The following is an 11036-nucleotide window of genomic DNA, read 5'->3' as shown; positions in this document are numbered from 1 at the left end:
CTAATAATTTCATTTAGTTCTTATAACAACCATGAGAGGTAAGCAGATTAGACATCTGTTTGCTTCTGTACATCAGTCTTTAGCTGTTACTAAAATGGAGTTAAATAAAAATAGGATCAAGGTCTTCTTACTCATAACTATATATTAAAAAATAAAGACTTCCCACCTATTGGCTTCCTAAATTCACCTGGACATCAAGTTGTTCTGAGCAGGATGCTGGTAGGCTCAGTGATCTATCTCTTCAGTTCAGAGGTGGTTACTTTTAAAGAACTAGAATAAGGAACAAGGGAGTTGGGAAAGAATAAAATAAGAGACAGTAACCAAAAAAAAAAAAAATCATCAAGATGTTCATAACACAATGTAATCCTTCATGAAGGAGCTTTGGTCCACGGTCGTCTGCTTCAGCTGCACCTGCAGAAGCCGCATCTGGGCCTGGAAATGATCTGGTTGGTTTGGCCATGGGTCCCCTGCTGGGCTAATTGCAGGAACAAAAGAAAGGGTAAAGCATTTCAGTGTGAGTTCCACCAGTAGCTATGGTGTGGAGCAGTTTGATCAGGAAAAGCCACATTTCTGAGCCAGTGCCTCGGTACCCCCAGACCCAAGCGTGCTCCACTTTGCTTCCTGGGAGTCGCTCCTCCACCCAGACCCTCACAGGCGCATGGGAGTAAACGCAAAGGATTTAATGATGCCAGCCAGATGGAAAACCCCTCCCTGGGACCCAACTAAAGAACTTGGGATTCTAGAAAGCTGTGAGAGTGTACTTGATCCACAAGGATGGCAGATGCCAGGACATAGTATAGACCCTTGTGATTGATCAGAGGGGAGCTGCAGTTTGTTCAGTTGTTGACCTCTGAAAGCTTTAAGTCAAGGACAGAATTATTTTTATCAAATATACAAAGTGGGGAGAGGTTTATCTTACTTTGCTATAAACTCAGAGTAGTAATCACAATTTGAAATTTTAAGAAGGCGACTGTGAGTAGGAGTCACAGACTAAGACAAATACCTTTCAAATAGTGCCAAGCAGAAACCTGTGTGTGCCAGACTTGGAAATTTGGCGTTAAAAAGCTGTTTATTTCATCCAGATTAATTTGCAAACATCACACACCTTTTACCTTTAGAATGAAGTGAAACTTAAGTTAGCACTTATCAGAAGATATCATTTACCCTTTTATTTTTTTACATTTTGAAACAACCTTGATGTGTTTTTTATGAATTGTAGATTGTGGGTTTTGGTGCTGTCTGAACTCAGAGAGAGAGAGGTGCCTTTCTTTGTATTCTTGGAGCAAAGCAGAAAGCGAACCCATGACTAGAAAGATAATATCAAGTAGGATATTGTACACATACCTGAGGGAGATAAGGTGGGGAACAGACAAACAGACCTTTCCGGGGGAGGAATGGGGTTCAGGGGAGCTCCACAATGAAGCAGATTTTTTAAAGCCCACTCCTTGCAAGTCCTTTCCCTCAAGCTGCAGTCAAATATTTGCATAAAGAGCTGATGAAGGATTCCAGCTTCCTGGTTCATGACTTTACAGCATGGATCGTTTTCAAAATGAACCCCGCCTCCTGTTTCAGCAGTGGCTGACTGCAACCTCACAGTGGCTCCTCTAAGCGAGTAAGACAGCCTGTAACCCAAGAGAGAGGTGTGGTGAGCTGGGCATCCCAGCACACAATCACAGGGCGATGTGGGTCCCTTTAAACTTTAAAGCCTCCGCCTGAAACAAACAGAAAAATCCTAAATTACTCTGTTAATACCATTAGCAATCCAACTGGAAGATGCAGGCTGCCTGACTAATAACAAGGAACAGTCTCGTAAACATCAGTATTTAAATAGAGTAGTGAGAAAAGCAGCTTCTAGGGAAAAAAAAGAAACATACAAAAAGCTGATATATTTCCTGGCCCTTAACTAGAATGTACATAGGTCCCAACTCACAGCAGTTTTAACCACCTATTTTTATCTCAGTGTTTCATAGCTATTAAGAATGTGAATGTAGGCATATTTTTGCTACCTAGGATTAGCAAAGTTAGGAATTAAGCTGCCAGGGAGTCCATGACAGTGTTGAGAAAAATGACTGACAACATCATAGGCAGTTGGGGTTTAAATATTAGCCTTTATTAATTTTAAATAGTTTACTCAATAGTTTACTGATTTTATTCTAGCTTCCTGCAGTATACAAATCATTTATATTAATTTTTACCAAAATTAATCATCTTTAAAATATAAGTATATTAGAATGTAAAATATAAGACATTATAATAGCAAAAAAAAAAAAAACATAAACAGCTGAATCTAAATAGCACACAAATTGGTCGTATTTAATGATGGCAATGTTTTTTTCAAAGAGAGAATCTAGCTTACCTGAGAGCAGAAGGCCACCCGTTTGTAATAAAACGCCTTAGCGTCCCTTTATAAGCCTGTGTTTCACTTGGTCTCACGGTCACGTTTTTGCCTTGGCAGCTGTCCGGAGGCAGCAGTGTCCACCACGCAGACCCGGTCGCCCCATCCTCTGCAGGTGAGTACAGCCAGCGCTGCAGTTCCTCAAAACTCTCTCAGAAGTTCGTCTCGGAAGTCCTTCAGTACTTGAATCGGGGGTTAAGACAGGCACCCCCATTTAATGGGAGGCCAGCCAATGGGAAGGCGTAAAAGGCAGGGAGTCCAGAGGCAAGCCCGGCAGGGGAACGAGGGCACGTCTGGTCCTCCGTTCTGGCCGTCTAGTCTCTGCTGTTTCAAGGGTTTGCATGTAGAGCAACTCCTCGTCTCCAAGTCACTAACTGGACTACAGGGCCAGAATTGTTCTCTGACACCTATCTGTCTCAGTGTGCCATTGCACAGGCCACCCAGGCCCTGTTCCTTTAGTTTCTAGCCAGCAGGGGCTTCCCTCCTCTTGTCTCTCTTTCCAGAAAGCCGTTCAAACAAGTGGAAGTTTTCTCAGCCCATTCTGAGCAACTATTACATAAACACTCCACAGTGAGAGAGGAAGGTCATCTATAAGGAAAGCCCTGCTTAGGGCAGCTCCCCTCTGAAGTGTCCTTTTCACATAATCTTAAAGGAATCTCGAGACTTGAGAAATTCCAGCATTCTGTCCTCCCTCTGATGGACATACTTTAAGCCTGTATTCTTGGAGCATTGAAGGAGAATAATCAGCCGTTGGACCTATTCATACTAAATTGAAAAGGGAGTCATGCTTTCAGGCTGGTTCTTGTTTGGTATTTAAACACTTAGTTTAATTCTGTTATCAAGTTAACATGTTCCCTAAGACAGCTTTGCTTTGTAATTTAAAACAAGTAGTACTTGGTTTGACTCTGCCTTCCTGTTTCCCATTTTTAAGATGTGCATGGCCAGTTGTAGCATTCCTCAAAAGTCACCACGCAAGTGTGAACAGTGCTAGGAGCCCCAAATCCAAGGAATTCTTTCCCATGGCATCAGAAATTTTCGTGAAGCTTCTAACAGCTCTGCAAGCCACTTTCCAGGGTTTACCTGAGCTGCAGGGAGGGGCTCAGGGTTGAGGCTTGTCCTCCAAGAAAGTCGAGGCTGGAGCCATTACTTGATGGTGACAGCTGGACACAGGTCAGCTCACCTTCTCTTATTTTTGCCTTCGCCCCCTTTACAGTCAGCCTCTGTGTTATTAGCCAGATTCACTTCACTGAGACTTACATTAGCTATAGCAACTTAAATCTAGATTCCCGAACTGTTTACTTCCCTGGGCCAAGTACTTTCTATTCCCAGGCAGCTTCCGTCCCCCCAGATGCACTAACTATTCAGAGATAGACTAAAGCCACTCAAATCCATAGGCACATTTTTTAAAACAAAACTCTGTCTTTTTCCTTTCTCTTCTAGGGCTGTATTTTGAACCTGAACCAATTTCTTCCACACCCACTTATTTACAACCCCGAGAATTTCCTAGTTGTGTTTCCTGTGAAGAAAACCCAAGCTACCTCGACCAGATCTTGGACTCCTACCTTCAGACAGAGATGCACCTGGACCCTCCGCTCAGTTCCATGCAAAGTGCTGTGCACTACTTCCCCGGCAGCTGCCAGGACGCCCCTCTCTGCTTCAACCAGAGCCTGGTATTGTTCTCAGTTCCTTACAAAACTTGAATATTGCTCACCCTGAGTGAGGGAGGCTTTGCATCCTCCCACAAATGCCATCAGCAAGGAGATCATCCAGAGAAACAAGCAGAGAACCATTTCAAAGGTAGAGCAGATACAAAGAGCCACACAGGTAAAGCTAAGTCAGCTGGTGTGTGTGTAGCTTTTTCTGGCAATCTTCACTTACCGGGTTTTTAACTGCAAAGTGAAGAACCACTACTGATTGGAAATTACTGATACAAGCAATGGCCCAGGGACTTCTGAGTTCTTAAAAGTGGAATGAAGGCTGCTTCTAAGCAGAACAAATGTCATTTGTGTTTAATGTATTTACTTTTACGAATTGTGCACAAGAATGCATGTGAGCATCAGGTGGCTCATGAAAAATTAAACCCTAGTACTTGAAAGAATGTGAAGGGTCTGGGCTTGATGGGCCTCAAGTGTTTGACTATCTATTGTTAAACACAGGGTAAGGTTTCATTGGTAGGTAGCAGTTGTTTGAGATGTCATTGTCTAAACCTTTGAAAACAAGTTCATAGAAGTAAGACACCAATACTTTTTTCTTTGGGTTAGTCAGAAGCCTGTGTAGGTGTCAGACTGAGTTACAAGGACATGGGAAAGTGACTCTACAGAGCATGCGTGCAGGCCCATCTTCTAGCCTGACCAAGGAAGGCTTTCTCAGTTACAGCTGTAGATCTGCTTCAGACAAAGCAGGGGGCATGTCTCTCCTCGGGGAGGCAAGACTTCAGCGATCGTAAGAGTGGTTTCCCCAGTACCAGATGGTCCAGGACCCCAATTCTAGCTCAGTATGTTCACCTTATTCTCTACGTCCAAGGTGCCACCTGCAGCTTAGATTGTGGCACCCAGCAGGATCTGATGTGCAGGTGACTTAAAGCACAATGGGATTTTGTGGTTTGAGAACAAAGCATCCTCTAAAGTATGGTTATAACAAAGGAAGCCAGTGAAGCAAGGCAATTTATTGTTGGGAAAGAAATAAGTAAATAGAGAATGTGGTATCATGGAATCATGCTGTCAGCAAATAAAATTACTTCTGCGGACTTGGGTTGGGTCAGGTGTTTTGTTATTTAGCTTCTTTTTATTTATTAAGAACATGATTCCATAATGTTCTTACTGGGTTAATAAATCTACTCCTTCTTTAATCCTTTCTAAGTTATAAAGCTCTTGGTTACTCGGTGTTTGCCTCTAGACCCCAGGATCGCCTTCAGATTCCTCCACTCTTTCTGGCTCCTTCGACTACAGTTACTCGCCCGGTCAGCTACCTTCCTATGCTCCCGAGAATTACAATTGCCCCCCTTCTCTGGACACCAGAAACTGTGGCTATGCCTCAGAAGATTACCCCCACATGCCGTGGCCTTCACACGCCCAGTACGACTGCTTCCCCTCCGGCAACACCGCCGTCTGCTGCTGTGCGTCCTGTGAGGCTGATCACCCGGACGGCTCGCAGCCAGCGGAGTATTTCCCCTGCCCCAGCACAGACTGTGTGGGCTTCGCTCCCTCAGCAGCGTCCACCAGTGATTTCTACACGAGGGAAACAAACTGTGACATCTGCTATAGTTAGTGGAAATCACATGGAACATGGTGTGCGTGCATGTCTCTATTTTTCTACACACCCAGTGACAGCACACAAAACACAACCTGTTAGCAGAACGTCACATTCGCAGGGTCCAGTCACCATTTTCAATTTTCTGAAACCCATGTAGGCGTGCATATGAAATTCTCAGCCCCTCATTATGCCACCCCCATTTTGTATGCTTACAGTTAACATTTTTGTAGGGATCATACCATTGTTTTACTTTTCTATGTAACGAACAAATTTTAAATTTTTTTACTAATAAATAATTTTGTATAACTAGATGTTGGCTCATATTCCCTTTTTTTTTTTTTTTTTCCCAAAAGTAACATCTAGTTGCTTGGATAATAGCAGTTAATCTGGAAATCATGAATGACTCTCTTGTATTTAATCTCACTGATGAATTATGAATTTAAAATGATTCTCATGTGGTGAGAAGCTCATGGGGGTGGAGTGCAGACCCAGCTGCAGTGGCAGAACAGGGACAGCTGGACTCACCTCTGGGCGAGGGGGGATCTTTTGGGGGAGACGTCACAGAAAGGCATTTAAGGATCACTAGGTTCTTATATCTACCACCAGTCCACGAAATGGCCACAGGACCAAAAAGTACATCTGACCTCTGGCAAGTTAACCTGCTGCTAATTTTCTTCCATTTCCAATGTTCTGTTTTGTAAACTTTCTAGGCAAGTTCTGGATTTGTTTTTCTTTTACCAAAAAATGCATGGCAGGGTCTAGAATTTGTTGCTGCCTTGCATTTCTGAATGTCTGCTTTAGTTCTTAAATACATACCAGTTGGGCTGACTGCTTGATGTACAGGACTGACACTGGCGTTTGCAGCTACCTGCCAGCACTTACAGCCTCCCATCAGTTGAATCAGTGCAACTGTCGGTTAAATGGAGAGGCGTCTCCTAGGCAACCTGTGCGCCAGGGTCCTGTGAAGCCCTGTTTGCTGCTGGCACTAAGGCCTCATGTCCCGAGCTTCGGCACCAAGGCAGCAGCACCAGTCCCACCGGCAGTGGCCAGGGCTGCCACTTTCTGAGCCTTCTCTACCAGAAGTAAGGGCTTTCTGGAACATCACCTCATTCCTGCTTCACATCAACCCTGTAACAAATGAGGCATCTGAGGCACCAGATGAATCCCCTGCCCACAAATACCCTGGTTCTAAAAGATGCCCAAACCAGACTTCATACCCACTCTGGTGGTGAGCGCTTTGAGTCGCCATTTGCAAAAGACCATTCAGGAAGTTGGAGACTAAATCCCCATTAAATCCCAACCTCCTCATCTACACAAAGGTGTGACGCCATCACAGGATTTGGAGTCAGAGCCCAGGAGGGCCAGACTGTCTGCAGGAGGCAATGGCGTGAGCAAGAGCTGGAGAGTGCCCCTTGGGGACCGCAGGAAGAGCAGCAGCCGCCACCTTGGTGATGCTCTTTCTACCAGGAGAAAGATCCTGCTCTGGTAGAGTGACACTGACAGTCCGCTCCGCAGGGCTCCGTGAGACTTGGGCAAACAGGTCGTGTTGTAACCTGCCTCCTGGCATGCTGTGCCAGGGAACAGAACAATTGCTGCTTTTCGGAGGCCAATAAAACTTTAGTTTTTAATCGTTTTGAACTAAATTGCAACTGGCCTGTTGTCAAAAAATCTCTCTTCCCACAGACTAAGCCCCTACACACCCTCACCCCCACCCCAGTGGCGTCCCCAAGGGACAAAGACTGGCAAACTCAAAATGTCCATTGGTTGGCACACATAGCCTCTTTGTGGACGCCTTGTTTTTCTTGTTTTCTTTGCCCATGTCCAGCCTCTGCCTTCTGGACTGGTTACCTTGCTGCTCTCACAGAGCATTTCCCCACAGCCCTGGTGCTGGTTCTTTCTTCACACATCCCTTCGTTCTCGTAATTCTAGTGTAGAGAAAGGTTCTCTAAGGAATGTGCATGTAGGGTTACCGTAGCTGCCTCCCATTACCCAACAAGGCCCCCTTAAACTGGTCTCTAAGATCTTTCCGGGAAGACGGGCCAGCAGGTTACCTGCACACTATGCAGGGTCAGAGGTGGCCCGAGAAGTTTCTGAGCCACGGCAGCTCACATACACCAGCTCGGAAGTCCCACAGCAACACAGGGGGTCCCCAAGTACACCCATCCCCACCCACCTGGGGAGCCGGATAAAGCACAGAAGCCTCAATGGGGGAAAGCTGCTTGTGTGAGGTTGGCTTCTCCAGTTTTTAAATGCACCTATGTTGTTTCTGATAAAGATTCTGAGACTGATGGTCCTTTGTCCACACTTGGAAACACTGGCATCTTCACTGTCCGGCTGGTTCAGCTACAGAAACCAGCAGCTCCAGCCAGCTGCCAGGGACCCACCAAGCACATTCTCCGGAACAACACACAGCAGGCTCTCCTTTAATCTTCAAAAACCACACAAAGTAGGTAAAATAGTGTGCTCGTTTTTATCCATCATGAAATTGAAGTTTGGAGAAAAGAAATAACTCACCCAAGGTCACAAGTGTTCATCATCCAAGGTCACAAGTGTTCTCCAGCTCAGGTTGTGTGATAACCACAGTCAGAGCATACAGTGGCCTCTGTAGAGTTCCTGTGCATTGCACTTGGAGAAATCAGCAATTTGGAATTGGATATTTTGCTTTAAAAGTCACATTTATCTCTGCAGCTGGTGTTTAATATGATTCTACATGAAGTGTAGTGAAAGGTTTTGCTATTTGAACAATAGAAATGATCCCTGAAAGTATAATCCTGAAAGGTTTTGCTATTGGGAACCACGAGAGAGATTAACAAACCAAATGCTAATTTGGTGCTTATTTTGTACCAAACTAATTCCATGCCTTCAAATGCCATTTCAATAATTTTCACAGGGAGAACCTCAGTTATGATGGGCATGGATTTTTGGAAAATTTAAATTACATTGACCCTTGAAGCCTGAAAAAGATAAGATGAGACAAAGTTGTGGGTAGTAAATATTGGAAACTATTACTTTAAGCGATGGCCTGGAGCAGGGACATCTTGGCAGCTGGCCTAAGCCTGCAGGTGGACATCAGGGAGCAAGGGAGCTAAAAGAAAGGAGGGGAGGGAGGCCCAAGTGGGCCTTTAATAGAAAATGTTTTTGAAAATTAAAGACACAGAAGCTAAAAAGAATTAAAAGCCAGTAAAAGTTGTGAAATAAATCATTTTCAAGTTATCAAACCATCTATAACACCAGCAGGTTAATTATTCAGATGAGTAATTAACTTTAAGGAAGAGCTCCTTGCCAGTACAGAGAAAGGCCTGAAGAGACTTGGTCTGTGGTGTATCTAGATGTTAGTGTGGCCAGACGGAGGCCTTTCTGGCAGAGGTCCTGTGCTTCAAAAGACTGGGTAATTTGTCTCATTTCTTATGCGCCCATAGGCCTCTAGGCAAGTTGTAGGGGCTGAGGCATGAACAAATTGGAGAAGACATAGTTGTGCACAGTAATAAAGCACCAAACATGGAGGACAAGAATCTGTGTCCGTTTAGAAAGCAGTTTCTCTTGCTTAGTGTCGACTGAGCATGTGCTGTCCTTGGGAGGTGTGTGTGAGAGAGAGACAGAGACAGAGAAACACACACACGCACACACACAGATCCTTACACTGCGTCCCAGATACAAGGAGGAGAGAGGACACATCTGTCCCCGCCTCTTCCCCAGAACGGCACCTGGAGTTAGTGCCAAAGCTCAACTGAACCGTCACACCAGGCCACCACCTGTCTCTCACATTGGATATTTCTGGTTGAATACTCTGGACTTCCAGAAGGGCTCTGCTGTGGCACTCTAGTCCTAAGACTGCTCTGATGAGGGTGACTCCTTGGCCATGATCCATCTGTGAAGGGCTAAGATAAGACTTAGACTCTGCTTGTACAAAGAATAAGGTATTCTTCAAAGGGCAGCTTATCAGAGGACAGGGGGAAGATGAAGAATTGGGGTGCATTCTTGGTTGGGCTTCCTGTGTGAGATTTAATCTGGGGGTACTTTTTTGGACAATAGGCTTAATCCCCTTTAGCATTATGTTTGAATTTGTCCCGCCCCCCACCGCCCCCTACTTCATAATTCCTATTGGAGTTGACGGCTGTTCTGTCGAGTCTGGATTCTACGGAGCTCTGGGTGGAAGCACAGAGAACAAGGCAAAGGGGCTTTACAACCAAGAGTGTCCTGTGCACCTCAGCAGCTCTGTTCCTGCAGAGCTGGGAGCAGCTGTGGAGAGGCTTGTGGCCCAGGGCAAACAGGAAGTGATCTGCAGCCAGTGAGTGACAAGAATCCTGGGATCAACTGAGAAGCAGCAGCCTCAAGCTACAGCCAGAGGATGACAATGCTAGAAGGAGGGGTTAGTTTGGTCACTCAGGTCAGGGTTAACTTTAGGGCAAATGAAAGAAAGTTTGCACATAGCCGATAGTAAACTTCAAAAAAAAAAAAAACACATTACCCTTACAGACTGAATATTTAAATAGTTTCAAGAAGGGTTGAGATTAATTTGACTGATAATATTTTAGGGCTGGAAAGAGACCCAGAGATCATCTAGTTCAGTGGTTCTTAACCTCTGCTGCACATTTCAGTGATTTTGAAAAACACTGACACCCAAGTCCCAGACCCAATGAGTTGCAATATCCAGAGTGGGATTTTGGCATTAAGGTTTTGGAGATTTTTGCTCTTAATTTTGAAGTTATAGAAGGCGGTGAAAATCATATATGAAGTTCTGTGTACCCTTTATCCAGTTTCCTTCAATTGTGAGTGACATCTTAAATACCTAGAGTACAATGTCAAAATCAGGAAGTTAGGACAAGTTTAATGCTATTAAGGAAAATATGGGTCTTACTCAGGTCTTTTTATATGTATACATTTGTGGGCCTGGGGGTTACTATGGCATAAGCACTAGTGTTTTTCTTTAACTCCCCAGGAGAACGTTCCCAAGGCACAGTAGGCTTAAAACCTAGTGGTTCTGTCCACACAGCCCATATCCCACAGGTGAGGAAATTAAGTCCAGAGTAATGAAGAGACCAAGGACAAGGCCATCTTCAGTGGGAAGGCAGTGGGATTACTTAGTCCAGAATTCTTGGCTGTGCATTAAATCGTTAGAGGTCAACAAGTTGCTATCGCAAAAATACTGACTGAGATTAGAAATAAGAGTTTAGAGGACACACATCTAACTTCCAAGTAATTTTAAGGGACAAAAATGAAACACCTTGGTAACCCTGCCACCCTCGTCAGATTATTGAAAGACATTCTCAAGATTCATAAAAAGTGTGGGTCATATAAACCCACGAGTTTATGGACACCTAATTTTTGACAAAGGAGCAAAGAAGATACAATGGAACAAAGAAAATTTGTTCAGCAAGTGGTGCTGGGA

The 11036-nt window shown here is 44.5% G+C and overlaps 1 protein-coding gene across 1 annotated transcript; it reads left to right on the top strand.

Annotated features, from left to right (window-relative positions):
- The first annotated feature begins 2432 nt into the window (after positions 1–2432).
- Positions 2433–5908, top strand: COLCA2 (colorectal cancer associated 2). Its single transcript, XM_012729488.1, has 3 exons — positions 2433–2510; positions 3836–4065; positions 5291–5908. The coding sequence occupies exons 2-3, from the start codon at positions 3970–3972 to the stop codon at positions 5660–5662; spliced, it is 468 nt and encodes a 155-aa protein (XP_012584942.1). The 5' UTR covers positions 2433–2510; positions 3836–3969; the 3' UTR covers positions 5663–5908.
- Positions 5909–11036: the final 5128 nt, after the last annotated feature.

This window comes from Condylura cristata, unplaced genomic scaffold, assembly GCF_000260355.1.
Source record: "Condylura cristata isolate star-nosed mole 26May11 unplaced genomic scaffold, ConCri1.0 scaffold00025, whole genome shotgun sequence".
In the NCBI taxonomy this organism is placed as follows: Eukaryota; Metazoa; Chordata; class Mammalia; order Eulipotyphla; family Talpidae; genus Condylura; species Condylura cristata.
The sequence above is the reverse complement of the archived record's forward strand: the minus strand, read 5'-3'. Positions and strand labels throughout refer to the sequence as shown.

Excerpts from the sequence above, each read along its gene's own strand:
- COLCA2 (XM_012729488.1), top strand. The coding sequence starts at position 3,970 with ATGCACCTGGACCCTCCGCTCAGTTCCATGCAAAGTGCTGTGCACTAC. Across the intron at positions 4,066-5,290 it reads TCTGCTTCAACCAGAGCCTG|ACCCCAGGATCGCCTTCAGA; the intron begins GTATTGTTCTCA and ends GTTTGCCTCTAG.